The following is a 27,337-nucleotide window of genomic DNA, read 5'->3' as shown; positions in this document are numbered from 1 at the left end:
GCACCGCGCTCCCCCGCGCTCCCCCCAACGCCACATCCGGGCACCCGCAGTGAGGGCGGGCGGGGCCGCGCGATCGCTGTGGCCGCGCAGCCGAGGGAGGTCGAGCCCTGCGAGGACGTTGCTGAGGGGCGGCGGCCCGGGCGCTCGGTCATGGCGGTGAGCGGCGGTCGCTGCCGGGTTTTGGGGCGAGGGTGGCGGGGAAGGGGCTGTGGGGGGCAGAGCCGGGGAGGGCCCGGTCGGGAGCCGTGTGCGCGGAGGCACAAAATGGCGCCCGCCGCGCCTTCGGCTGCGGCGCCATGATGGGCTCGGGGAGGGGCGGCCGCGCTGCGCCCACCGCTTCAATCCCCGTCTCCAGAAGTTTCTGTTTCGTTCCTCGGGGCTTGGGGAGAGGAGAAGACTCCGTGGGACTGAGCCCTGGTGGAACCATGGCTCTGGGGAGAAGTGCTGTGGTCGTACTGGTGTTTCTCATGGGGACTGTGGGGCGAAGCTTCCCTGTGAGGGGAGCGACCTGGCGTCTGTGCCACGCTAAATTTTCGTTGCTCTCATTTTCTTCGCCCTTTTTCTTTGTGTTTGGTCACAGGTTTGGTTGTTTTTTCTTTTTTTTTTTTCTTTTTTTTTCTTTTTTTTTTTTGTTCCGTTAATTCGCTCCCGTCCTGTTTTTTGTGGTTAATATCGATGGGAAACGCCTCTGCTGTAGTTAGCACTGCCCTTCATGTTTAAGTGGCTTTATTTTCTCTGAAAAAAATTTTTTTTGCTTCCAGTTGTGTTGAAGAATCAGTTATCAAAGAGTTAACCTGATGTGGTTAATTTTTTCAAAAGTTGTTAAATAGTTTTGAGTGCAAAAAAATCCAAAAACCAACAAACAAGCAGGGCTGGGAAGTGATAAAACTTTTTAAAGCTGACTTTAAGCATTTTGCTGTGTCTAATCTGGTGGTTAAAGTTCTTGTCTTGAAAGTTTGATCAGTGGTTAAACAGAGCATGGGGGACTTTAAACTTCAGGAGAAAATCGATTATTTTTTAATGATTTATTTATTTATTTTTTAATAACTTAGGCTGTTAAGAGTAAGGTATATTTTTCTGGAAAATGTACTTTGATTTTGCACTTAGATTAAAAATACTACTACAATATTTAGAAGTTCATCTGAAGTGTAGGTGAGGGCCTTATTCAAGGTAAGGCTGAGCCTGGTACCAGTCTGAGAACTGAGAATAATCTCAGTGAATTCTGTCAGGTTTTTAATTGCTGCTTTTTTCTGTAGGGCGGAGATTTCCCTCAGGTGCAGAGCACAAGGGCACTAATGAGCAGCACTGTGTAAATAATGAGATTGGTAGCCTTGGAAATTGTGGCAGTGGGCTCAGTTTCACTTGGATAGTGTGTTTTAAATCCCACCTGATTTACACTCATAGCTGATATTCTCATTCTTCTCAACCTCAAAACATAAACAGAAGTAGCTGAAATAGAAATCCAGATATTTACCTGTAGTGTGTCACGAAGAAAGTCTGCTATTAGCACATGGTATATTAGTAACAATTTATAATGTCTCTTGTGGTTTAAGACAAAGTAGCTGCTTTGTTTTCAAAGCAGTGGATATAAATGAGCATTTGAGAGGTTTTCCTGTTTTGTTCAGTTGGCAAACCATTCTGCCAGTTGCTGCTGGTGGAAAACTGCAAGTTCAAGTCCTCTGCTACGTTAAATTGTCTTCCTGAATAGTAATTCTGGGCCAAATAATGTCCTTAGTGACATCTTCTGCAGCCCCACGTTGTTCAGAAGGTTTGATTATGACTGGTACAGAGGAGATCAGAGCAGTGAAGCTCTAAAATCATTACTGAGAGCACATTCACCTTCTCAGTGTGTGCTTTTTACACTGTTCCTTTCAGTGCACTGTACACCAGTTGTACTCATTTACCTCTCACACATTGAGTCACAGAGTATCTTGATTTCACAAAACCAGTTTTTGGATTTAATCCTCCTAGATCAAGGTTTAGAAGGAGTGGAGGGAACATCTTGATTTTCATTGTCTGGTAAAAATGTGATCTTGGAACAGGTGTAAGTGACCTGTGTGTGGTCTCCTAGAAGTAAATCTTTTTGCAGAGATACAGTTGAGGTGTTTCATCATTCCAGAGTGAGCTGTCTAACCCTAACACAATGCACCTTCCTGCACTTCCCTTCAGAGTTCATTCTGTGCTGTGCCTCAGGAATGCCCAAACTTGTCACTCAGATCTGTTGGGACAGCATTGACCTTAAGTAATCCTGGTCATGGAAATGCTAAAAAGTGATTGACCTACAAACACCATTTAGAGAAAACTCTGCCTCAGAGTTTAGTGTTACTGAAACTCTCAGAAGTACATGGAAAAAGTACAGTTTAATGTAGTGAGAGAGCAAAATGTGAACTTTACATCAGTTCTCTTTATTAAAATCTTGAAAAATCATTTTCAATTACACAGTTCACTGCAAGTCTTTAAAGCTATTGCCTAAGAATGGGGTGAATACAGCATTGTCTTTACAAAAAAAAAAAAAAAAAATTAGATATATCTTCAGAGGAAGCATGAGGTAAATTGTTTTTTTCTTGCTTTTCAGTCCTAAGCTTCTATTTCTTAAAAATTCTGTCCTCATGTGTAGGGTAGTGATACAGAACGAGATGGGGTAGTCCCAGAAAAGTCCTCTCCAGAAAGAGAGAAGAAAAAGGAACAGTCAGATGCCTCCAGTTCTCCCAGAACATCAAAGCATCATTATTCGAGATCACGCTCACGGTCCAGGGAAAGAAGACGGAAGTCAGGTATGGACTCGATGGGAGCAAACTGCTTGTGGAGCTGAATTCTCTCAGAAGCAATTTTGGGAAAAATAGACAGACTTAGCCCTAGTAACTTGTTAGAATTGGGAAAAAAAATGGATCTACTTCCTTTTGGGGTTTATTCTAAATATTGAAACTGTTGAGGAAAAAGGTCTTATCAGTATGGAGGGGATCAGGGAGGGGGAGCACGGTCAGACCACACGGAACGGGAAACTGTCCCATTTTGTTAGATAAGCATAGACTGGGATACTTTTGCATAGTTGTAACAAGAGTAAGGTTACCTGGCAGAAGAACATGATTGGAGTGTGATGTGGGTTAGTTTTTTGTCAGAGCTTAAATAAATGCAAAGCACTGGGACTAAGGCCAGAGATTGCTTTCTGCAGTAGATACTCATATAGTGCTGTTTGTTTTTTAACTCTTGACTTTAAGGATGGAATAATTGAAAGGAGCTAGAAAGATTATAGCCAGGTGATCTCCTCTTTATCTTGGTAAATGACAGTAAATGTTTTCTTCTCCAGATACTGAAGGAAGAAAACACAGAAGCCGGAGCAGAAGCAAAGAGGTAATTAACACTTTGTAGCGTTTAGGTAATTGTACATCTTAAAAAGTATCTTGTAGTAATGCACATATGTGTAAACTTATATAAATGACTTTATGGTAAGTACAAGAAATTGAGAACTTTAAGCTTAAAAATGGATATGGAGAGCCTTTCATAGTGAAGCATGATTGCAGCCATCATGTTGACAAGGTAATAGTTTTATAGAAAATGCTTTCAGAAGCTAGTAACTTAATTTCTTTCTTTTTTTTCTTTTTTTTTTTAATTTTTGTGGAAACATCCAAAAGAGAGAGTTCATGTGGAGAAGTAGAATGGTGTTCTTGATCACTTTTACAGAGCTTCCATTATCCAAAAGCCTTGGGTGGCCTTGTTCCTGGTCAGTGTTCAGGACTTTGAATAATACATACCTGTCTGCTTAGGTGTATTAAAAATAATTTGCCATCGGACTGAGCTCTGTTTATTGCATCCTTTAATTGTGAAGGCTGTCATAGCTTGACAAACAAGCTGAGTCAGCTGGAAATGTGACAGTAGCAGCAAAAATTTCAGAGGGCTGTCTCTTAAAATAAATGAATAAGTGTGTGTGTGAATATATAGGGGAGTGAGAAGAGACAGCATCAATAATGCCTTAAAAATAACTGGCTCACACACCAGAGAAGAGCTGAAACAAGCAAACCAGGAGCATCAAAATAGTCATAAAGAAGCTTAAGCCATGTGGGGCAATAGGCTGGAACAGATAAGGCACTTTGTAACCTCAAACCTGGGTCAGGAACTTCTCCTTCCCTCATTCCAATGGAAGCTCTGTTTAAAAAAAAAAATAAAAAAAAGGAGGAAAGAAAAATCTAGGCGAGTTTTTGTGAAATTGAATAATATATTGTTTAGCTCACATGATAACATTTCTATAATAAATCATACTCAGCGTGCTAATGCGCGAAGAGACTGAACTGAAGACGCTGCAGACTCAGATAGCAAAATTATAAGCCTACTTCATGATAAGGTAACTATTAGTCATTCAAACTCATATTTCCCTTAAAAATATCTTAAATCCGTTATGGGATATAATGGTGGTTTTATTACTAAGTGTGTGTCTGGAAAATGTGATTTAAAAAAATTCTAAGACTCTTTTAAGTATTAAAAAAAAAAGGTGGTTAAAATGCTTTGCCAGGCTGTTGGATCTAATCACAATTAGCAGCTTTTAAGTTTTGCAGAGTGAACAGATGAGAAATGATCTCCCACAGTAGATGTACTGTTGTCATTCATTTGCAAGATCAAGCTCTGTCTGTAGACTAAATACTGAATATCAATAATTTTTCTTAGTATGTATGTGAGAACAATTTATATAAATATATACTTAAAATTAGTGTACAGGTAACCTCACATGTAAGAACTGATTATTAAAGGCGCTAAGAATAAAATACTACAAAAACAGGAAAATTATCTAATATTCTTGCTTACTTGAAGAACAATAATCAAATGTATTTAGAAATGGATACATATTAATAAAGTATTACGTTTGGGCAGATGGGTAAAAACCAGTTATAGAATCCTCTCCAGGCTCATTTCAGAGAGAGGTGTGATGGAAAAAAAGGTTTTATGAGTAGCTAACATATTTAGATAAGCAAGAAAACCAAACAGACAACTTCTGAATAATTGGGGTTTATCTAAAATGAATATATCATGCTTAGTTTGTGACTTGAGCAGAACATTATTTAAGCATAAGACTTAAGTGGGCTGTGCTTTTATGCTAGAAAGGTTTCAAAACACACTGGATATATTAAGAAAGGGTGTTGATGTCACGACTTAGTCTCTAAGGAAGGTACTGGTAAAAATCAGGCCTGACCTTGCTAAATATTTTTGGCATTGCAGCTATAAAAGGGAATCTTTTTTTTTTTTTTTTAAGAGGCACTGCAGGAAGGAATTGCGGTATAGTGGAACAGCATATCTGTAATTTAAAACTACTGTGGGAAGTCTGAGTGATGCATGTTCATTTGAAATACTAAAAATGGGATGTCAGCCATGTCAATTATCACTTTGCTTTGTAAAAACTGTTGGAAGTTACTGAAGAGAGTTTTGCTCTAGAAAATAATTACCTAATGATGACTAGAAGATTTTTTTGGTTCTAAAAGCAAAATAGTTTGTCTGGAACTACATGTGGATTTTAGTAACTTTGTACATGGAAGACTCAGGCAAATATTAAATAATCTCTGTAACTGTGTTTATATATTTATATATGCATATTCATAAATTGTCAGGTTCTTTAAGATAGGTACTTAAGTGCTTGGAATGGTGACAGTAACTGAAAATGACAGTTTTTTTTGTTATAATGCTGTGAGTCTTATATGGAAACACTGTAAAGATACCTGGATGGATACCTTAACAATCCTTTCTAGACAGTCAGTGGGAGGAGGGAAAAGGGGGGAAAATGATAGTGTGCATTTACAACTTTGTGTAGTTGGTGGCATTAGGTAAAGCAGCTCATTAGGTAAAGTGGCTCATGATTGAGTCACGCTCCTAAGGTTACTAATGTTGCATCACAACTTAGCATTTTTATCTTCTGATACCCATACTAACTCTCTTTGTTGCACTATTTTCCTGAAAGAACCAACTTCTTCTTAAAACAGGCAAGAAGACATGAATCCAAAGAGAAGTCCTCCAAGAAGCACAAATCTGAAGATCACAATGACAAAGAGCATTCTTCTGACAAGGGAAGAGATAGCCTAAATTCATCTGAAAATGGTGAGGAGAGGCATAAACGCAAAGACAGAAAGTCATCCAGAGGGAGGAGTCATTCCAGATCCAGGTCTCGGGAAAGGTAAGTTATTGTATGTGGTTATTGTGTAAGTGCATTTCCAAAAGCCATGTTTGGAATTATTGTAGAATTCTATTCCTGACCTAGTGTAAAGCATCAGTTTATACAGCATGTTTCAGTTTTCACTGGGTAGTGCATTTGTAGATAGTTATTTTGCAGATTACTTTGAAATAAAAGTACAAAATTGCACTAAGACTTTATATAGGGATGTGTCTCACATTTATAATTTGTGTAGAAAACACTAGAGTATTAAATGTACCTTACTGTCAGTGACAGGAAAGCAAATACATCTTACAGTGACACGGCTCTTTACTTCCTAAATCATAAGCTTCCTCAGAGGGAGTGCTGGCCAATCCTCCTTGCCTGGTAGCCCACTCAGCACATTCTGAGGGTAGGAAATTTGCCTGGGACAAGCAGGCTGCTGCCAGCAGAACTTCTCCCTTTATAGCTGTGGGATGTGCAACACACAGAGTAGTGAGGAACAAGCTTTGGCTGATGACAGGCTGAGGGACTGGATGTGACTCACAGGCTGCAACTTGGGCACCTCTTCCCCAAGGTGTCCAAATACCATGGAGAGGAGCTGGGTTGTGTTGCCTTGCATTTAAGACTCCTGCATCAGAGTAGTTTGGCTTTGTATTTGTTTTGAGGTGTACACTTTAATGAACAACTAAAAATAGCAGTGTTGATGAGTATGGTTATTGATAGAAACTCTGCAGCTCAGTTGTGGCTGGTGGTGGGGTTTGGTTCCTTTCCCATTTCATCCTTTAGACCTACAGCTTAACCTGTTCTAGGCATGAGCATTTCCATGTGTAGTTTGTAGTCTCCCCACTGTGCCTGATGCATTTTGCCCTGTGGTGATGAATCCATGTGTAAGTCCTTAAGCACAAACTGCATTTGAACACAAGAACATGTGTAAGAATTTGGGGCGTGTGTTTCAGACGTCATCGTAGTAGAAGTCGTGATAGGAAAAAATCCCGATCCCGCAGCAGAGAGAGAAAGCGACGGATCAGATCTCGCTCTAGATCAAGATCTAGACACAGACATAGAAGCAGAAGTAAAAGCAGAACTAGGAGCAGAAGCAGGTAAGTGTTACCTTCCATATACGTGGTGATGTTTGGTTGGACATTCTGTGGTGGGCTGATGTGATGGGTTTACCAGTTCGTGTCTGTTCCGTGCAGTTAAATGTGTTTGGCTTTTTCTCATCTGTACTGAGAGCAGGTTCAGGACTGGGCGGTTTGCTTGGTCTTACAGAAACATTTGTTCTAGGCAGCTGAAGCGTCTCAAGCTCTTGGCTTTTCATAGTGTGACTTCTTGTTAGCAATAGTATTTAAGTGGAAAGAAGTGTAGAATAAGATACAGGTGACCCTTTCCTGTGTTTGATACAATAGTAGTGTGGTTGGCATACTGCTGTATTTATCCCTTCAGTTTGTGTACATAAAATAAAAGGAAGGTTTAACTGGGAATCACTGGCTGTCAGAGCAGATACACAGATCAGAAGCTAATTCTGATGAGCTCCACAAAGTCAACTTAATTTTTTCTGTGAAGTGGCAATTGGTGTGGTGTTAAGATAAATTTTGGTTCAGATGGATTATTTCTGATATGAATGTACTCTTCAGTGTTAGTGATTCCAGCTCTTCTTTGTCAAGTGCAGCTTAAGAATATTTATCACATCAATTTTTCTCCCCGAGTGCTTTGATTTCTTCCTTAAATTCTAGAAGCACTTGATCCAGACACATACTGGCTTGGTCTGGGTTTGTTTGACAGACATGAGATTCCATACCTCACCTGGGATATGCTGGAGTTACCATTTTCATCACTGTATAGAAGTGAATGTTTTTCAATACTGATAATGCATTCAGTATTTTGGTGTAAAGTCTCTGTATCACCTTTGCATTCTTAATGCCCTGTAGGATTTTCTCAATGGTGAAGCTGAAATTCAACTTAATGATTGCTACAGATGTTTTGTTGAAAGCAGTTTGAAAGAAAATCAGTGTCCCTGCAGAGCTGCTAGAAAGTGTTGACTGTTCCAGTTCTCTTAATAGTGTTTTCACCAGAATATTTGTAATTGTTCTATGACTGGTTATGACTACTCAGCATTACAGTGGAACATTGGAGTCTTAACCATCACAGTCGTGTAAGGCTACAACATCCCTTGTGAAAGTGTTCAGAAGACTTACCTTTCTGAAGAAGTAGTTGAATTACGTGGTTTGTGTCATGTTTTTGACATGCACTTTCTACCAAACATTGAGCTGGGGTGAGTAGAGCTGGGTCTGCAGTTGGTGCAGTTACTTGCATTTCATGGATGGTGTTTAAGCTACATTCAACATGTTGTGCAAGGCTTCAGTTCCCCGTTTTTTCCATTCACTGTAGATAATGTGCTCTGTTTAAAAGTCACTTTGAACATTGTTTGTAATGGCCCCATGAAAACTTAATGTCCCAGAATAGATTTTGGCTTCTGCAGTGGAATTCAAATTACCTGAAACAGAACATCAAATGTGGGAAGAAAAAATAAGGGATAGTCATAGCTTAGGAGTTTCTCCAACTGGAAACAGGCCTTGTGGGATGCTGGTGGACATACTGCAAGAATCCTTTTGTTTTAAGTTATGTTTGTGTCTCACAAATCCTAGAGAATGGAAGTAAATGAGGCATGAGTTGTTTTTATCTGGAGCTGGAACACTTCATCAAGTTCAGGGCTCAGACAAAGCCTGGAAAAGAAGGTGAATTTTGGGGCAATCCTCAAGGCAAACTCTGCACAAGCCAGATAAATGTGATGTGGAAATCTACCCTGTTAAAACTGACCTGTGAAAGGAATTCCTTCATTCCTGACATGAAGTTTTTGTTGTGTTACAGTGAGCAGGCTGTGACAGAAGCATTTGTAAATAGCAGAGCTTGATCTTCTCTTGATGGTTCTTTGCATAATCTCAAACTCAGATTTTCAGGGGATTTGTTCTCATGGGCATTTAAAGCATTTTTTTGGTTTGTGAGTGCATAAAACCTCCTGGCAGTCCTTCAGTGGTTTGGCTCTGATTAAATGCTAGGTGGAAAACGTGACAGCAGCTGCTTGTTTCAAATGGAAATACTTCAATACAAAAGCTCAAATATTTATTTCCTTGATGTTTACCAGTGCAATAAAGCATCACAGACCAAAGACAAGACCAAACAACAATAGTCAGCACGGGAAAAATGAAGGTATCTTTGAAACAGGCATTACAGCTTATCTCAGGAATGCAGATCTGTCACTTCCCAGTGCCTGAATCTGCATCTTGTCATCTTCTCTGAAAAGATAAGTCTTGCCTCCTTTGTATTCTACCAGATTTATCATGTAAACAAGGATCTTTTTATAACTTCAGTCTGCATTTCATGATGTTTGTAGATGCTGCCCAGGTTGCAAACAGAAGAAAGAGAATATCTGAATGCCATGGAAAGTGGCTGTTTTCAAGTTAGCCATTAGCCACTAGCTAACTAGTTAGCCATTAGCAACAGCCAGTTAGCTGTTGCCCCAATTGAGTGATAATAACATTTAAGTTAAAAAATTACAGCAACACCTTTGTGCATCTCAAATTACTGGTTATGGCAAGTCTGGGAAAAGTGTGAGTGATATCTCCTGTAAATTAACCTTTGTTGAGCGCTTCTTTGTTTGAAACACCAGTGTCAGAGGCTTAAACTGGGATAAACCCTTATCTCTTGTACTGCAGATATTGATGATCCTGGCAGAGAACTGCTGCTACTAGCACTTTTTATGTGTGTTTTGGGTAGCTGTTATTTAGATGGGATTAGATACAGATGTCCTAAAAACATCTCTTGCTTGGAAGGAGGTGGGGAGAAAGCGAAGAAGAGTTGAACTGAATGTTTAGGTATTTTGCTTAAAAATACATTTTAACTGGGTTCTCTTCAGATGGTCAGGCTCCAGGGAATTCATGCTTCAGGGTTCTTTTCCCACAAGAAACCCAAGACAAATCATATGTTCAGCTTAGTAGAGTCCCTCAAAGCACATTTAGGGAAGAGGATACAGAGGGGAGAGTAATAGTAATTTCCTGAAGTAGTATTCCACTTCTTAAATGAGGCCTCTTCAAAATGCTTCCTATTTACATAATTACAGTGCTTTGAGGTCTCTTATGGTTTAAAAACATTCTTCTAGCTTGATTCATTCAAGTTCTCTTGCAATTTTTACCAGAAATGAGATGATTTTCCTTAAGATTTAGAATCTCTAGAGCAGATTTATTTGTTCTGAACACTGAGTATGAGAGGGTAAATGAATACCCAGAATTGCACATTCTGTTACAGCTGGAAATCTTCAGTTTTAGCTCTGTGTTCTTACAAGGCGACTGTTGTAGTATAAACTCTCTGAAAGCTTTTTTTCAGAGCTCCAAATTAATCATAAAGCAAATTTTCAAAGCTGTGATCAAATACTTTATGAAATATTAAGCTGCACGTGTACCTTCATTGTTTTAACAACTGTTAAATTTGGTTACAGAGAGCGAAAGAAAAGAATTGAAAAGCCCCGAAGGTTCAGCAGGAGCCACAGCCGGAGTCCGAGCCCGCCGCCTTTCCGGGGACGAAACACGGCTATGGATGCACAGGAAGCCTTAGCCAGAAGGTCAGAAATTGTGATGATTTTAGTGATAGGTGATGTGAATAAGCTTCTGATGTTGATTTTGCATGTCTAAGTATTCTTATTTTCATGTATCTCTAGGCTGGAAAGAGCAAAGAAATTGCAAGAGCAGAGAGAGAAGGAAATGGTTGAAAAACAGAAGCAACAGGAAATGGCTGCAGGTAGTGCACGTGTATTAGACGAATTCCTGAGCAATAGTATGAGTGGAAGGCTTATGTTACAGGAGTGTTGCAGTCTTATCCAGCAGATGGGCAGGTTGTCTTTATGGAATTGTTAATAAGAAAAACAGCAAGAGCTAGGAAACGTTAAAAAACCCCAAAACTAAAAATAAGAAACAAAACCCCAACAAAAATGGTTGGGATTTCTTCTTACTTGCTGAGTGTACAAGAAAAGAGTATGTTGGGCTGTTAAATGATTTCCTGATGGCCATTGGGCTGCTATTTGCTCAGGGCTATTTAGAACCACAAGCTGCATTAGTTTCACTTTTAGTTTCTGGTTTACTAAAACTCCTGGAGACATGTTCCTTAGTTGAGAAATCACATGTATTTTATCATTCATTTGTTATCTGTGCACTTCCAACTTGTATTGAAAGGAAGTGTTTGAGGGGTTGGGCTTTTTTGTTTGGTTCTGGGGCAGGATGGTGGTTGGGTATTGTGTGTGTGTTGGGGTGTTTTCCCAAAGTCCAATGTTCTTTCTGGCAAGTTCCCTTTGTTCCTCAGCGGCCGCAGCCACGGGAGGCTCCGTCATCAACGTGGCCGCTCTGCTGGCCTCGGGGACACAAGTGACCCCTCAGATCGCCATGGCAGCTCAGATGGCAGCGCTCCAGGCCAAGGCACTGGCAGAGACTGGCATAGCTGTGCCCAGCTATTACAACCCAGCAGCAGTGAACCCCATGAAATTCGCTGAGCAAGAGAAAAAGCGGAAGATGCTTTGGCAAGGCAAAAAGGAAGGGGTAATATTGGCTTTTCTTACCTTCATGAACTTGTTTGGGAATATCTTGCACTCAGTTTAAGGATGCTGATGAATGTTATTTCCAGCTTTTATCTCTTAGCAAGCTTTAATATCAGCCTGAAATAAAACTTCAGTAAAATTAGGAGTTGGACTTCGATGATCTTTGTGGGTCCCTTCCAACTCAGAATATTCTGTGATTTAGGAGTGAAAGGACTAAGATAATGAGTCCTTCAATGATAAATAGTTGTGACACAAGACTCGGGGAAACCCTGAATGTCATAAAGCTTTAGAGGTATAGTTGGATCTTAGCATTATTTTTGTGAGTTTACTACAGCTTGCAACTAAGCATCAAATGCAGATGGTCTCCCTTTACTGGGAAGGCATGGCTGAGGTATGGAGTGTATAGCCTCTCTTTTCTGGAGCTGTAGAGATTTCTCACGTGATGGTTGTGTCTTCTCCAATTGCAAATTTCAAAGGCAAGTCTGTCGACCTTGCTGGTAACTTTTCAGGAGCAGAGTAATGCAATATTAACCTTAGCAAAAGTCATAAAATAATACAAATAAGCTTTCAGGCTTTTGTGCTCTGTCAAATGCCTTTGCAGTTAGTGAAGTGAGAAAGGCATCTGTGGCAGTTGCTTTTTCAGAAATTTACTGGATTTCAGTAGAGCTTTTGCCTGCTGATACTGTGGAAAAAAATGGCCACTTTAATATTAGTATTTTTGTCTTTTGTTCCTCTGGTATAGAGGTGTTTGTTAGGCTGGTTTCCATCTTGCAGCAGTTACACAACAAGCACCCTTACCTTTACAGGCTGTTCCACAAGATGTGAAAAACAAACCAGTTTCCATGGCAATGGTGGGAGACAAAAGGGAGGGCAGGAGAGCCCTGAATGCTCTCTGGGCAGTTCTTCCTGAATTGTGCTGTATATTGATGAATTGCAACAAACAAATTCATTTTTCCATAATTTACTTCAAACCTGAATTCCAGCCAGCCTTCCAGACCTTTGGAAATGCCAAAGGAAGGAACATACCTGTGTTTTGAACATCATGGTTAGGAAGGCTTCCCTCACCAAGAGCTCCTGTGAGGATGCTGCAGGAGGAGTGTCAGACTTGGAAACCTTTTACTTCCAGCTCTGGTACAGAATGGGTTTGTCTTGAGTATTGCTCCTTTGCTTGCTGCTCTATTGTGCTATTAATGGAATCTTATGTAAAAAAGGTGACACTTTTTTTTTTTTTTTTAATCTGAACAGGATAAATCACAATCTGCAGAAATATGGGAAAAACTAAATTTTGGAAACAAGGACCAAAATGTTAAATTCAGAAAACTGATGGGCATTAAGGTAAAGGATTCTGAATATGTAATTAAGTTCATTAATTGCAAGATAATGATTTCACTTTTTATTTTACTGTACCTTAGCCAGTAAAGATTTTAAGTTAACCTGATGTGGTTAAGAGCTTTTAAGTATTTATTAAGCTCAAAAGCAGTATCTAAACTTGAATTTAAGTCAAAAATCAACCGGGTGTTTCTTGAGAGAGAAGATCTGCACTAGAATGTTGCAGCAATAAACCCAAATAGTTGCATTCTTACTCTTGTAAGAATTTGTGAACTTCACTTGCCCAGAGCTGATGTTTGTGTTGTGTTTGCAGAGTGAGGATGAAGCTGGCTGCAGCTCTGTGGATGAGGAGAGTTACAAAACACTGAAGCAGCAGGAGGAGGTGTTCAGAAATCTGGATGCACAGTATGAAATGGCGAGATCACAGACTCACACGCAAAGAGGAATGGGATTGGGCTTCACATCTTCCATGCGAGGAATGGATGCAGTTTGAAAAATGAAAAAAAACAAACAAAAAAAGGCTGTTTTGAAGTTTGAGACTGTGGAAGGTTCTTGTTCACATGTTGGGTCCTTGTTCACCAAAAAGCTAGCATTCTAGCTTGCATGGGTGTTGCATTGACTTTAATTTATTGAAAAATACAATTTTTTTTGTAAATATCAGATTAGTGATACTGGTGTTAGTGTTGTAATCAGGTTATACCCACTTCCATTAAACTTGACAGAACTAGAGGAGGACAGTATTTTTTAGTTAAAGTTCTACTTTTCAAACCAAGCAGCAGATGGGAAGAACTCATACATGGATATTTCGTGTCCACTGTCTTGTGTACTTTTGTACTTTAACCTTGTACAGTTATTTTCAATTCTTGAAACATGAAAGAAACATTGTGTAGATGTTATTTAGCGGTCTGGGCCAATAGGCACATAATCCAGTGCAAGAAAACTGGTTAATAATAAAGACTTTTTTTTCTCTAAGGTCATATAGTAATTTGTCCTTTGGGCCAAACTCCCATAAACCACTTAGGAGAAGGGAAAACTTAAGGAGGTTTTGCTTTGGTTCTTTTGAAGTAGGATTTGCCTAAAATATTGCAGTGAGGGGCCTTGCTGCAAATACCTTATTTCAAATACTTTTGCACGCTGCTGCTGCCGCGTCTCTCTCCACCGCTCACCCCTTCTCAGAAGAGGAAGGAAAACTCCAAAAGCGGGAGCGCGTCCTCCATTGTGAGTACGACAAGCGCTGCGGCGAAGCTTTAGCGCCAAGCCGCCTACACCTCCCAGCGTGCACCGCGCCCCGCAGCCCTTCGAATCTGCGGTCCGCCGCCCTGACGCACGCTGGGAGTTGTAGTCCGCGCCACGCGTCGTCCCACCCGCCCCGCGTTTCCCGCCGCCCTTTGCCCCCCGTCCCGCCCTTCCTGCGGCGGCCAAGATGGCGGCGGAGGTGGACTTCGGGGACCGCGAGCTCTTCGGGCAGCTGGAGGGCGAGCCCGCGCCGCCCTCGCCGCCCGCCCTGGAGGAGCCGGACCCGCTGCTGCAGCTCTACGAGCGGCTGCGCGACCGCGACGAGACGGTGCAGCGGCTGCGGGCGGAGAATATCCTGGCGGGAGAGGCAGGGCCCGCGCCGGGGCGGGGGAAGGCGGGCCCGCTGCTGCCGGTTCCCTTCCGGGCCAGCCGGTCCCGGCCCTCAGGGGGGCTCCGGCTTCTCCCCGGGGGTCTGGGGAGGGAACCCTCGGTCTCCGCCGGGGCCCGAAGCGGGAGAGGGCTGAGCTGGGCCGTGAGGAGAGCTCCTGGTGCTCCCAGGCTTCCTCAGAGCACGTTTTCCATAGAAACTTTTATCCCCAGAACGGCAGGGCCCGCCTCGGTTCCCGGGATGCGGCGCCGGCTGTTGAAGCGGCTGTCGCTGAATCCCTGCTTTGTGCCTTTAAACTCAGCTACAAATAATTTCAAACAGTTGAATTGTGACAGGTTCCCTAAAGGGTTTTTGAGTTTGCCGCTGCAGCAGAGTGGAATCTGAAATGTGTTATGATTTATTTCCCATTTACAAGTACATATATACTACCATTACCTTTATTTTGGTGACGATCACAGATATCTTTAAAATAAAATATTATAAACCTGTTAATATAATCACTGCATGTAGTGAATGGTACTATTTGGATTGTCATAGCTAGTCCTCTTTTCATTTGTGTTTTTTTCTTCTTTTCCAATTTATTGTGTTTCTCCAGCAACAGGTGGATTTTTAAATAATCCCCTGTGCAGTGAAAGGGAAGGACTGAAACCCTATTTGTTGTTCTGTGAAATTCTTGCTCCGTGTTTTCTTGCTTGCTTTGGGTGTGGGTTTGTGTCTTCCAAAGAAAATCATAGTCCTTAACAATAAGTTAACATCAGGAACTTAAAAGGAAACTGAGAATTCTGACTCGTCCTAGGTATGTTAATGCTGACTTGAAACACTGTATGAATTGTATAGAGGGAATATATTTATTTATATTGTACATATAATTAGAGTTTATCTAAGAGAAAAGCTGTCTGTGGTAACAATCTGCCACATCTTGTTTCCATGTCCCAATCCCTGCTCAGGTGTTGGGCTTCTAAAATGCCATTCCAGTTCCCGAAAAGTCTTTTGGAGTTGAGCAGCAGGAACTCAGTTGATGTTGCTGTAAATTTTATTTATTTGTGTGTATCTGTTTAACGAAGCTCACTTGGTCTTCAGGGAAACATTTTTAATGTATAAGTTCAGCAGTGAGGAAAAAGTCCATTCAGTGGTTGAATGATTGTGTGAGTTTATTGAAACTACAATAGCAGGAAGAGAATTCTGTTCATACAGCATTAAATATTTCTGTAGTGTGGGGGATGTTTTGTTCTCCTTCCACCTCACACCAACCTGCTTTGCTCAAGAGGATAACTTCTGTTTAAGTGGATAGGAACTTCTTAAAAATACAGATTTTGTATTGAGCAAACCTTCCTCCCTCTGTGGGGTCCAGACTGAGCTGTGATAAAACTGGTGGGGAATATTTACTGAACCCATTGTCTGTGTTCTGTGCTGTTCTAGTGGAATCTCAGTGGAAAACCCCAAAGTTGATGGACCTCTGTTGCAGATTTTATTTATGAACAATGTCATTACTAAGTAAGTATGAAAAAACAATCCTGACAGGAAATGGAGCCTTTTTTTGTTGTTTGTTTGTTTGGGTCTAACAGTGCTGTGCCCAAATTGTGGATGTAGATTTTATTCAATAACATGAACTACTGAACCTTGGAGGGGAGAAAGGATAATGGGCAGTATGACAAGAGTTCTGTTCATTAACAATATCTGCTTTTACCATGAAATGAAGGGTGACTTCCAGGAACTTGGAGTGAGTCTGAAGAGCAGCTTGAATTTCAGGAATGTTGTGGGTGAAATAGAAGAAATTAATCTTTCCCTTCCTCTGGGTTGATTTTTTGCCACACTCGGCTGCTCTCGAATATCAGATTGCATTTGTGTTAGTGAGAGTTGAGAGGGGGACAGAAAAGAATTGGATTTTCCCCTTTTCTAAGTTATTTAGTAAATGATAAGTGCTTAAGAAAAGAGATATCTGCTCTTTATTTCAGCCTTGCTCATGTCTTCATCTCTCTCTGCTTCATCCCAGGCGGTATCATCAAGAAATTGAAGATTTTATTTATAGTTTAGTTCAAAAATATGAAGAGCAGAAGAAAAGTGAACATGAAAAATCACACTTCAATGCTAAGCCACAGGTACTTTAAAACTCAAATTGTTACAAAATGCTGCTTCTCCATCTCTGTAATGAGAATATTGAAATACTGCACTGTTAAACAGTGACAAAAATCAAATCAAGTAGATGTCAAACCAGATGTTATAACTGCTTGTTCCAAAAAAATAGAGAGAAAGAAAACATCCTTTCTGCCCATGAAAATGCTTGTTGAAAATTGTCCCTAGTGAAATTTCAGTGAAAGAAAATTAATGAGTTGGTTTAAATAATTAAGATGAAAGCTTAATATATCTTCTTCTGATAGTGCTTGGCCCAACTCCAAGTGTATATAAGAAAACAGATGAACAACAGAATCTGAAAATTTACACTTTCTCCTCCTGGTTTAGAATTTTGATTCTTAACATTCACTTTGAGTGAAAGGGTGGACTGGCACATTTCTCTCTCTCTTTCCCTTAGCTTTTTTGATGAGAATGAAGATGTAATTATGCAGTGTATTTCTCATCAGAGAAAGCCTTAGAAAGGAGTTGTGTCATGCTTTGGGGGGTGGAAAGCTTCATCACTGACGTGGACATCTCCATCCTGCTGTTGGTGAAAGGACAGAAGCTGAACCCCACATTCTGTGCCTTGTACATCACTAATTCAGGTTGATTGAAATGAATTATTTTTATTTTTGCTTTTCCTGTCAGCCCTCCAGCGTTGTTTTGGAAGAGGACTGTAAAGGAACCAGCTCAAGTTCTGCTAAAAAAATGAAAGAAGCTTTTAGTGTAAGTTTTTGACTGTGCTCTTCCATGGTAGGTCTGACTCTTCATTCTCCACATTCAATGTAGACTGCCATTAAGATAAGATCTCTTAACTGCTGTAATTACACTGATAAATTTAAATTCAGCATGTTTGGGCTACATCAGTGCAAAATAAATCTTACGTGTACAAGTTTGGGCTTGTATTAATTGTAAATTCTTACAGAATGGGGGAAAAAACCCTGGAAGTATTTCAAGCAGTGTAAATTTATAGAAATGCTACGAATCTCACCTAAATACTGACACATTTCTGACAATTCTCTGACTTTTTTTCTACAGGTTGTAGGAAGTGTTCTGTATTTTACCAATTTTTGTCTCGATAAACTGGGACAGCCTATTTTAAATGAGAATCCACAGCTGACAGAAGGATGGGAAATACCTAAGTATCCTGTTTGCTAAAACACCTTTCTTTTTTCCGTTTGTCAAATCCAAAGAATTCCAGTGGGTAAATTGAACTCAAATTCTCTTCAGTGGATTGTGTGTTTCTAGCAAAACCATACCAGTCATTATAGATGGGATGATTTAATGAGTCATTAATGGCTTTTTTATTCAAAACAAATAAGTATTTTGATATAATTGACTTGCTGATTGCTATCCTGAGAGTGAATGCTTTATCCCCATAAATACATCTTGGGAATTTAGGGCTTTCCTTGGCCAGTCCCTAATCAGGTTTGGAATGACAGCTTGTTGCAGATTGAATAAGTATTCTCCCTCCATAAAATCCACTCTCTGGGAGAAGAAAGGGGTTTGGGAAACTCAAACATGCTGTAAAATGTTTTTTTTTTCCAAATGTGGGAGCTAGAGGGGAAGTCTTTTATGAAAATTTAATTATGGTATGCTCTTAACATGCATCCATTTTAAAGTTGGTTCTTTATTGTTTATTAAAGCCAATGTTTGAAAAGTGGAATTGAGGGAAATGCTGAAGAAGCTGGGAAATGTTGAAATGTTTTTTTAATATTGATGTCTTCCACGACAAAAGAAATTGGACAAGAAATTTCTCAAGTAACATCATCCCCCCCTGGTTTCCAGTATTGCTTCTGTCCTGGAAAGACTCAGGACAAGAAGCAGTTTCAGAGTTCATTTCTGCAAGGTCATGTCAGTGTTAGAAAACTATTTATATATGAACATAATTTGCAAATTTACAATCTCCCAACCTCTGGGTGAAGGAAGTAGATGCCTAATGGGAATTTTTCCTTAAATGCCACGTTAAGTGTGGCTGAAGTGATTCTGAGTGAAATGGTTCATCAGGCACTGGCTTCTAAACCACCAAAGTACTGCTCTCATTGAACCTGTCATTTTGAAATTCTGTCAAAATGTGGTTTAATAAGATTACTGTGCAACATTTCAGAATTATTATCTGGAAATTTCTACCTGTAAACAAGAGGGTTATAGGTTTAGGAAGTGCTGATAAAGTATTGGGTAGAAATTTGTAGGAGGGAACAGCATAAGCTCATCTTAGCAAATAATTTATAGTAGATACCATTTTATAGTTTATACTCAGGATTTCATATCAAGGACCCATTTGTAACTTAATGCAGATGAGTCAGTGTTCTGTTCAAAGCACTATTAAGTTTTCATCGGTATTTTAAACAAAACTGAAATTTTGCTTCATCCAGTAGCAGTTCCTTATTGAAATCTAAAGATATCAGCAAGTTTTCAGCCAGATTCTCTCCCTAGATGGACAAGAAATACAAGTAAAACCCAAAAGGTTTGTATTATTCTTAAATGTAAAGTTTTGAGCTGAAAAGTTCAGATGCACTCTGTGATTATTGCCCAGTTAATAAACTCTTGGACATACTTGAGCAATATTTAAATTTAAATTAAATAAGCCAGAGCTGAGCGTTGCAGTCAGTGAATCTGTCTTTTTATTGAGTTTCTTTAGGAAGAGCCTAAAGTCAGTGTGTGAAAACTTTCTGAATTTTTATACTTAGTTCTTCTGTTTCTTGTCTTTTTAGTGCTTGGTTTGTCATCCTTGCACTGGTGTTGTGTCATGGTTACTGTTCAGTAGAACAATTCTTGTCTGACTTACTTGATAGATTTTTAAGACAGACTGATCTGAGAGTTGATGGTGTAGTTTTTATGGGAGGTCAGAAGTGAAGGGAATTCAATTTCCAGCTGGAGTTAACTTGGACTTGTGCCACACTTTTTATCTCCACTTCTGATTCCCATCCTAATTCAGTAAAAATGAATGTTCAGAAGATAAATCTTCCTCTAAAATCTTGGGATTTCACCCCAGTAATATTGCAAATGTTTCCTGCCATGGTGTGAATTTACAAGGAAGATTTAAGTTGAAGCCAGCTGCAGTTCCATTCCAGGTTTTCAGTGCAGTTTCACAAAATGAATTACTTGAAACTATGGGCCAGGACTTTCCAAAGAAATGGTTGTGCTCTGCTGTTTGTTTCTACTGGTGACTGATTCCCAGTATTGTGGAAGGGATCAGACCTCTGATGATACCATTTCCTATTTCCCTCTGCCCTTTCCTCATTTCCCATGTTCTCCTTAGCACTGTGGAATCAGCAATATTCTCTATTTAAGGACTGATATAAGTTTAAAAGAAGCAGAAGACAGCACATGACATCAGCAGTCATTGCTTTTGGTTTTGTCTTTCTCAAGTCTAAACCTTAAAATCTGTCGAGAATGAAAATAATTAGGTGTATTTAACATTGCAAAGTTGTTTTCAGGTTTAATTTGTTGTGCATTTGTCAAGCAGGCCCAAACCTCATTGTTTCAATTGTGGTTCTGAAGACCATCAAATGAAGGACTGCCCAAAGGTAAAGTCACCAGTATTCCAAAGACTGCTGCTCTCCAAGCTTTGTGTTGGGTGAAGGAGTGCATAAATTGTAAGTTGTCCAACTCTAAACTTCCCCATTGTATTATCTTTAAGCCACGAAATGCAGCTCGTATAAACGAGAAGAGAAAGGAGTTTTTGGAAGCTTGTGGTGGTTCGAGCAATCAGAATTTTCAGCAGCGTTACCATGCAGAAGAAGTAGAAGAGAGGTTTGGAAAATTTAAGCCAGGAGTAATTAGGTATCTCTTTTTTTTCCATTTGATTGTCTGGAATACCTCTTCTGCCTTTGGAGTGTCAGATTTTAATTGCTAGAGTTTATTAAGTCTACCTGCAGCTCTTAACTATGAGTGTATTATGTTAGAATTTGCTAAATAGAATTTAAATAAATTTTAGACATATCTTTCAAATGAGAACTCACTGCTAGCTTGACAGTCCTACCGTTTCTCTAATGCAGGGTGATAAATATTACTCTTTGACTTCTCAAATTGCCAATTTATTATGTTCCTACTAAAAATGTATTCAGAAGTCTGCAAATTTTGAGCTTTGAGTGTCCCTTCCTCTCTATTCAAAATGTTCAGAGAAATCATAGCATTGTGTGGCAGTCTCCAAAAAAATCACAAGTTCAGTGTCAAGGTCCACCCTTCCTGTTGATAGCTGCAGTCAAGGCCATGAGTCAGAAGTAGTAGGTCAAGTAGGTTATTCTTAGTGTAGAATTAAATCTATTGAAGTGTTTAAGCATATCAGCAAAGCAGAAAGTTTTATTTAAAATCAGAGCTGATTTTCATATATACCTGCAACACACTTTGAGCTACAACTGAACTATTTTACCTTGACAGCTGAAAACTCCACAAAATACTCATAACCTTTTGTCACCAATGAAGGGATTTTTCTGGGTGACATTTTGGTTTCTGTTTGTTTCCTTAACTTAGTGGGGTCCTTCAGGATGCCCTTGGTGTGACAGAGAAGAGCCTGCCCCCGTTCATTTACCGCATGCGGCAGCTGGGCTACCCCCCGGGCTGGCTCAAGGAGGCCGAAATGGAGCACTCAGGACTGGCTCTGTATGATGGCAAAGGTGAGCAATGTGGGGCTGGGATGCAGCTTTGCTGTGTGCTGGCTGCATCCTCCTCAGGAGATAATAAAGTAACTGGTTTGTAAACCTTCGTCTTCCTCGTGGAAGGGTGAGAAAGTTGTAAATCAAGTAGTTTTAGCCATGTGAAAATACACCTTTCTATCAGCTGAGATGTAACAACGAAACAAATTCCATAGTGGTTGTGTTGCAAAGATGGGAAACTGTCAATGGGATTTCACTGGTAGAACCTGGAGTTGTGTGAAACTGCAAGACTTGCAAATCTCTTCTTGTCCAATTTCTTCTCCCTTTTTCTCTTACTTTTCATGGAAGAAGCCATAGTCCTCAGTAAATTACTCTTACACAGGAACAAAACCACCAGCAAGCAAACAACACATTTCTTGGAACATAACTAATTTACCAGCTTTTTGCTAATGGCCATTATTTATGCTGCATCTCACAAAAGTCCTGATGCCAAATTCTGAGGGTAGCAATGGTACATGAAGAGCAGTTGTGTAGGAATACCCAGTTAGGTTTAACATGTATCTGATGGATTTGGTTACTGTTCCTGCCTCTCTGGCTTTCAAAACCTTCTATCAATACTTACATTCCAAACTCCTATTCTTAAATCTCGTGGATTTTTTTCAGTGGTGTTCTTAATTAATATAATATAATAATTAATATAATAATTATATTCCATTATAGGTGAAGTTGAAGCAGAAGGTGAGGGCTCTCCTCAGCCCAAACGTGTCACTTATGATGTGTCTAAGTTGGTAAATTATCCAGGCTTTAATATATCCACTCCCAGTGGGATCCCAGATGTAAGTAGCTGTTCTCTGCCTTCTAAACAACGAGCTGAGTGACAGGAATTGCTTTTAGCCAAGAGTTAATGTTTGTTTCTGCATCTGACAATTGCCTTTTAAGAGTCTCTTCTTTTTAAGCCCTTGCTTTGGGGCTGGGGGTTGTAATTAATGTGACAACTGATACTTGTTATGATTCTTGTGCTAGGGTCTGATAGTGCTTCTGTGGGCATTATTTCCATTATGACACCAACAGGAGCCTGGAAGGATAGTTTGGTATTCTTTAAACACAAAGCTTCACACATGAATGGCTGTTTTTTCCATACGTGTAAATTTTCTGAATGTTCTTGGAATATGAAAATCACTGTGGATGTTTCTGTAATTATAATTTTGATCAGAAAAAATTACATCAGACCAGTCTTCTGCAAAGCTCTGTAACAACTGGAATTAAACAAATCATAGCAGAAGAGCCACATAGTGGGTGCCCTCTTAAGCACAGAGCACACATGAACTCTCCTGTGGGTGCTGCACTTTTATCTTGAAAAGCATTTTAACCTCCTGTCAGTGAATTCCATCACTGCTCTGAATGCCTGAGCATTAAAAAGAAGCACTTGTGCATTTACACCTTTACATTTACCCACTTAGTGGCCTCCAAATGTGGTTTTTTTCATTCAGTGTTATTAACCAAAGTTCTGTTATTAACTAATTATATGCAACATTATTTCTCTTTTCTCTCTTTTTTTTTTCTTTTTGCTGTAGGAGTGGCAGATGTTTGGTTCCATCCCCATGCAGCCATCTCAACAGAAGGATGTTTTTGCTCACTACCTTTCTAATTATCAGGAGGTGAATATATCTCCTTGTTATTTAAAAAAAAAAAACAACGTTGTCTTTTAGTTCAGGTCACGATGATTTCTTGCTTGTATCTTCTTTCTGCACAAGGGTACAGACTTTTTATTGACACTAGTGAGGGTGAAATGCTCATCTGGCTTATCTGTTTTAACAAAAAATGGCTTCATGTTTAAAATTAATTCCATTATTTCTCCTAATATAAGCAGATCCCAGTTATGCAAAGATTTGTAAGCAGTTTGGAAAAAAAATGCTATGAATTTACACAGCCTGGAAGTTCCAGACTCCCCTAAAAAATGAGAAGCTTGGTTTCCATGGCCATGGAATCCCTCAAATGTTAATTACTATTTACACACTGGGGCCCCAAATGATTGCACAGTTTAAAAATTGCTATCATTCTTACAGCTGGAAACGTTGCCCTGTACAGGATAATGCTAATTCTTTTTGGTTTTGTGGATAATTTCTCTGCAGCCAAGTCCAAAATCCAGCAGCAAAAGGACTGCACCTCAGTCAAAGTCTCATCATTCCAAACGACCAAGAGAAGACACTTCAGAGGTAGCAGCAGCTGACATGGACCTGGACTCTGGTACAGTCACTCTGATTTTTGCTTTTCGTAGTTTCAACTTTTATTTTCGAAATAACTTGCTCTGAATTGAAATGTGAGAGTTAAAAGAGAAGCCAATGTGTCAGTATTTTGGTAGTAGTTAAAGGCAGTGTTGACAGAGGCCAGCAGTGTCCTACTGCAGTGGCATTTGCTGTGACTGTCATTGTGATTTTTATGTCTTCTACTACCAAGCAGGAGGTTTCAGTTGTGCTCATATCAATTGCAATGTTATGTTAAAAATTCTGATCTCTTTACTTCAGGAGCATCCTAAAGAAATTTCTGTTAAGCCCCTCAAATCCCTAAATATTTGGATGAAATAACATAAATTTGCAAGCTTACAGCTTCTTAAAAATGAGGCAGGCTCAAAGGAGGATTCAGTGTTAAGTGTTAGAACAGTGGGAGAAACTTCTGGCTTTCCTTTTGAAATCTGCCATGAGGAGTCCTTCAATGTGTCTCAGTGTAGAATGAGTTTGTTCTTAATACCTTCAAGAGTAATTTTTTTTTCCTTGAATGGCTGGCAGAGGTAAAATCCCAAAAAACATAGTTTTGGTGGATATGAAAACCCTCACAAAGTTTGTTCTGTCTCAGCTGAAAACCAAGGATGAGAAGACATAAGTCTGGTAGTTAATCAGAACATTGGCACTTTGAGTCTTGTCCTGGTCAGATTTCAGGTTCTAAAAGGTGTATTTAAATCTCTTTCTAGATCTGGAAGGAACACAGAGATCTCAAACTCCCAACAGTTTTCAGTTCCAACCTCCGCTGCCGCCTGGATCTCCATCCATGTCCACTCCTCCACCTGTGCCACGAGGAACACCCCCAGTCACACCCCCTCAGCCTTCCACACCCACTCACTCTCCCCTCCCTAGGACCACTCCACCACCAAACTCTGCCAGTGACAGTCCTCAGCCCAAAATAGTGGACTCAGTGATGGATGAGGATACACTGACCCTGGAGGAGCTGGAGGAGCAGCAGAGGTTAATCTGGGCAGCGCTGGAGCAGGCAGAGAGCACAAACAGTGACTCTGATATTCCTGTTGACACCCCTGTAACTGGGAATTCCCTTACATCATCACCAGCCAGGAATGAAGCAGATCTCGTTGCAGAAGTCAGGTCACCTGAGAAAGTGATCTCAGTGGAAACAGAATTTTCTGACATCAGTGAGCAGGTCCCAGAAAATGAACATTCTCTAACCAGTCCCAATCTAGAGGATGGTTTGCTTGACTTAAAGGAAAATCCTGATAATGCAGTTTCTGAAGGCCTGCTGGATGACACCCTGCCTGCTGCCAACCCTGAGGTTAATGAGGGGGAAAACACAGGTGATAATAAAGTGCCCACAAGCACTGGATCATCTGTGAAAAAATCTGGACTTGTTCCTGACATGAGCAAGTTTGCTGCAGGCATCACACCATTTGAATTTGAGAATATGGCAGAATCAACTGGGGTTTATCTACGGATAAGAAGCCTGTTAAAAAATTCCCCAAGAAACCAGCAAAAGAAAAAGACTTAAATCTTAACTTTTGTTTTCTTATATCCAAATCCCTTCTGTTTCCCCACCAGTTTTACAAACTCAGATAACCTCCCTCATCTTACGGAAAAGAGAAAATCTTGACAAATACAGGTCTGCCCTATTCTTCCTTGGTATTGAAGTCAGTGCAGGTTTCCATCTTGACCAGGACCACCAATGCAGCCAGCAAATGTAGAATTTTCCCAAATTGCATGCTTCCACTAAGGAATAACAGGACTGGTGATTTGTTAAGACCATTTTATTTGCCAATACTCGAGACTCTAAAATGCAGAGTTTGTGGTTTGGTGTTCATTATTTTGGCTAAGATTTATATTGTCCTTGAGTTTCAGGTGGATTGGTGATTTTTTTAATATCTGTCCTTTGTACAATAATCTACACTTTATACATTTTGCTAATTATCCTGTAGATAAGTTTAATATATTCTGAATGTTTTTAAAAGGTCTGATGTTAAGATTTCCCACATCAAAGTCCTGGCAATTGGAAGAAAATAATTGGGGATTACAGTGCTATTTTCACCATTTCAAGTATTTTTATAAATTATTTATGTGGGTCTGTTTTAATTGCCACTGTATCTTTTGTAGCATTGTCCTTCATGTAAACTTGCTGTACAGACATGTTCGTGGTTGTCTACAGAGGTTTAATAAATGAGCTTTTAGCTAAAGAGCTTTTAATTGGATTCCTAAAGCAGCAAAATGCTGTTTTTTTGAAAATCAGCTGCTGAAATAAATTGGGAAAACAAGCTGAGCAAAATGAGGATGAGTATAGTGAAATGTTTTAGGAAGGACCACAACTGTTGGCTTCATGTTTTCTTAATCAAGAAATTGTTAAAATTCTCTTAGCTACTTAAACAGAACCTTGCCATACCATTCATTTTCCATGATCTGAAGAGCTGCCAACATCTGAATGCTTAGAAATGTTACAATCATGCTGATTAATTGTTCTAACACTTTTTTCCCTTCTTGTCTCGAGAGGGACCTGTGGCTGAAGTGACTGCACATTGTTCAGTTGCCAAGAGAGGGAGCACTAGATTGATGTAAGCATTTGTCCTTCCAGAAATGCAGGAAAAGTCTCCCCAGCCAAGTGTAAAGCAGAGTAAACCAAAGCATTTTCATGTATCTAACAAAAAACTTGTGAAGGGGAATGTCTGTAAGATAATGTTAGAGAGTGAAATTAATTCTTTGAAATTCTCAGCTTTGCAGTTAGTGCATATTGCCCAAAGATCTTTAATATACATGATATTGGTACACTCTGCATTTGAATCTCAATGAGAACCCCAGGCTTTGCAGTTAAAGCCTTTATTTATTTATTTTTCTTTTTTTTCTCCCTAAACTTTACAGGAAGGCAAAACCAAAGCACCTTTATATGTGAATTCTGAGAGGCTGAAAAATCTTTTTGCAGCATTTACCAGTTGAGTTTTATTTGGTTGCACTTGGAAAGCAAGTCAAGGTAAATGTTCATCATATGTTCTAAAATGAATGGCTTTTTCCTTCCTAGTTTATAGGAGAAATAGTATTTTTATAACAGGAGTGAACAACAAAATAATGTACTGTTTCCACCTTCTACACACATTTAAAGAAAGCTCTGTTGGGAAGCATATGGAGGTCTGGCACTTTTTCCTCCTCCTCCTTCCATGGATTTAAAAGCCAGTAATGACAGTTTACAGGAGCCTTTGTGTGCTGCACCATTGCCACGTGGATGATACAGGGATGCAGGGCAGGAGGTGATGATTGCCAGTGCACACCTTCTGGGTGTGTTGTGCTGCTCATGTTTGAAACACGCAGTTCTCTCACCACACCTTAAAGATCTGCTTTTAATGGCTCTTAGGAAATGCTGCTGCTTGAGTAGGACATGCAGCCTAAACTAAAGGAGTGTTTGTGGTTTCTGTGAGCAAGGCAGAAGAGCACACAAAGATAAAAATCATCTTTATGTGCTTAGAACCTTTCCGTGCTCTGTATGGTCCATTCTCAATCACCCTTCCACATAATTAATTGGTCATAACAGATAAGCAAAACAGTTGTGACTAAAGTATTTTCATTTGTTATTCTTTTGTCTTTCAAACTGCAGTGTTGTAAATGTTCCTGTAATGCTTATTTTTTTTCTTAAAATAATATTTTTGTGATATGTTTTGATCTCAGTAAAGCAAGCAGGGACTGTTTAATTTCTGGGTTTAA

At 39.8% G+C, this 27,337-nt stretch overlaps 2 protein-coding genes across 5 annotated transcripts; both read left to right on the top strand.

Annotated features, from left to right (window-relative positions):
- Positions 1-39: 39 nt before the first annotated feature.
- On the top strand, positions 40-14,015 carry RSRC2 (arginine and serine rich coiled-coil 2). 3 transcript variants are annotated; one of them, XM_053993817.1, is made up of 10 exons: positions 40-156; positions 2,618-2,774; positions 3,308-3,351; positions 5,964-6,154; positions 7,090-7,233; positions 10,626-10,748; positions 10,845-10,924; positions 11,483-11,715; positions 12,960-13,049; positions 13,357-14,015. In XM_053993817.1, the coding sequence occupies exons 1-10, from the start codon at positions 151-153 to the stop codon at positions 13,534-13,536; spliced, it is 1,248 nt and encodes a 415-aa protein (XP_053849792.1). In that variant the 5' UTR covers positions 40-150; the 3' UTR covers positions 13,537-14,015. The 3 variants fall into 3 exon arrangements, with proteins under 3 accessions (XP_053849792.1, XP_053849793.1, XP_053849794.1); XM_053993818.1 differs by having other exon boundaries at positions 5,942-6,154; XM_053993819.1 differs by lacking the exon at positions 40-156 and adding an exon at positions 4,262-4,339 and having other exon boundaries at positions 2,753-2,774; positions 5,942-6,154.
- Positions 14,016-14,450: 435 nt separating this feature from the next.
- Positions 14,451-25,842, top strand: ZCCHC8 (zinc finger CCHC-type containing 8). 2 transcript variants are annotated; one of them, XM_053993777.1, is made up of 14 exons: positions 14,451-14,631; positions 15,423-15,463; positions 16,087-16,161; positions 16,661-16,766; positions 17,428-17,505; positions 17,818-17,921; positions 19,181-19,246; positions 20,249-20,309; positions 20,423-20,565; positions 21,256-21,398; positions 22,098-22,213; positions 22,952-23,035; positions 23,510-23,624; positions 24,346-25,842. In XM_053993777.1, the coding sequence occupies exons 1-14, from the start codon at positions 14,467-14,469 to the stop codon at positions 25,146-25,148; spliced, it is 2,100 nt and encodes a 699-aa protein (XP_053849752.1). In that variant the 5' UTR covers positions 14,451-14,466; the 3' UTR covers positions 25,149-25,842. The 2 variants fall into 2 exon arrangements, with proteins under 2 accessions (XP_053849752.1, XP_053849751.1); XM_053993776.1 differs by having other exon boundaries at positions 20,246-20,309.
- The last annotated feature ends 1,495 nt before the right edge of the window (positions 25,843-27,337 follow it).

Source organism: Vidua macroura, chromosome 18 (genome assembly GCF_024509145.1).
Source record: "Vidua macroura isolate BioBank_ID:100142 chromosome 18, ASM2450914v1, whole genome shotgun sequence".
NCBI lineage: Eukaryota > Metazoa > Chordata > Aves > Passeriformes > Viduidae > Vidua > Vidua macroura.
This window is presented reverse-complemented; position numbering and strand designations above follow the sequence as displayed.

Excerpts from the sequence above, each read along its gene's own strand:
- RSRC2 (XM_053993817.1), top strand. Across the intron at positions 6,155-7,089 it reads AGATCCAGGTCTCGGGAAAG|ACGTCATCGTAGTAGAAGTC; the intron begins GTAAGTTATTGT and ends CGTGTGTTTCAG. Across the intron at positions 11,716-12,959 it reads GGCAAGGCAAAAAGGAAGGG|GATAAATCACAATCTGCAGA; the intron begins GTAATATTGGCT and ends TAATCTGAACAG.
- ZCCHC8 (XM_053993776.1), top strand. The coding sequence starts at position 14,467 with ATGGCGGCGGAGGTGGACTTCGGGGACCGCGAGCTCTTCGGGCAGCTG. Across the intron at positions 17,506-17,817 it reads AAATGAAAGAAGCTTTTAGT|GTTGTAGGAAGTGTTCTGTA; the intron begins GTAAGTTTTTGA and ends TTTTTTCTACAG. Across the intron at positions 23,036-23,509 it reads ACCTTTCTAATTATCAGGAG|CCAAGTCCAAAATCCAGCAG; the intron begins GTGAATATATCT and ends ATTTCTCTGCAG.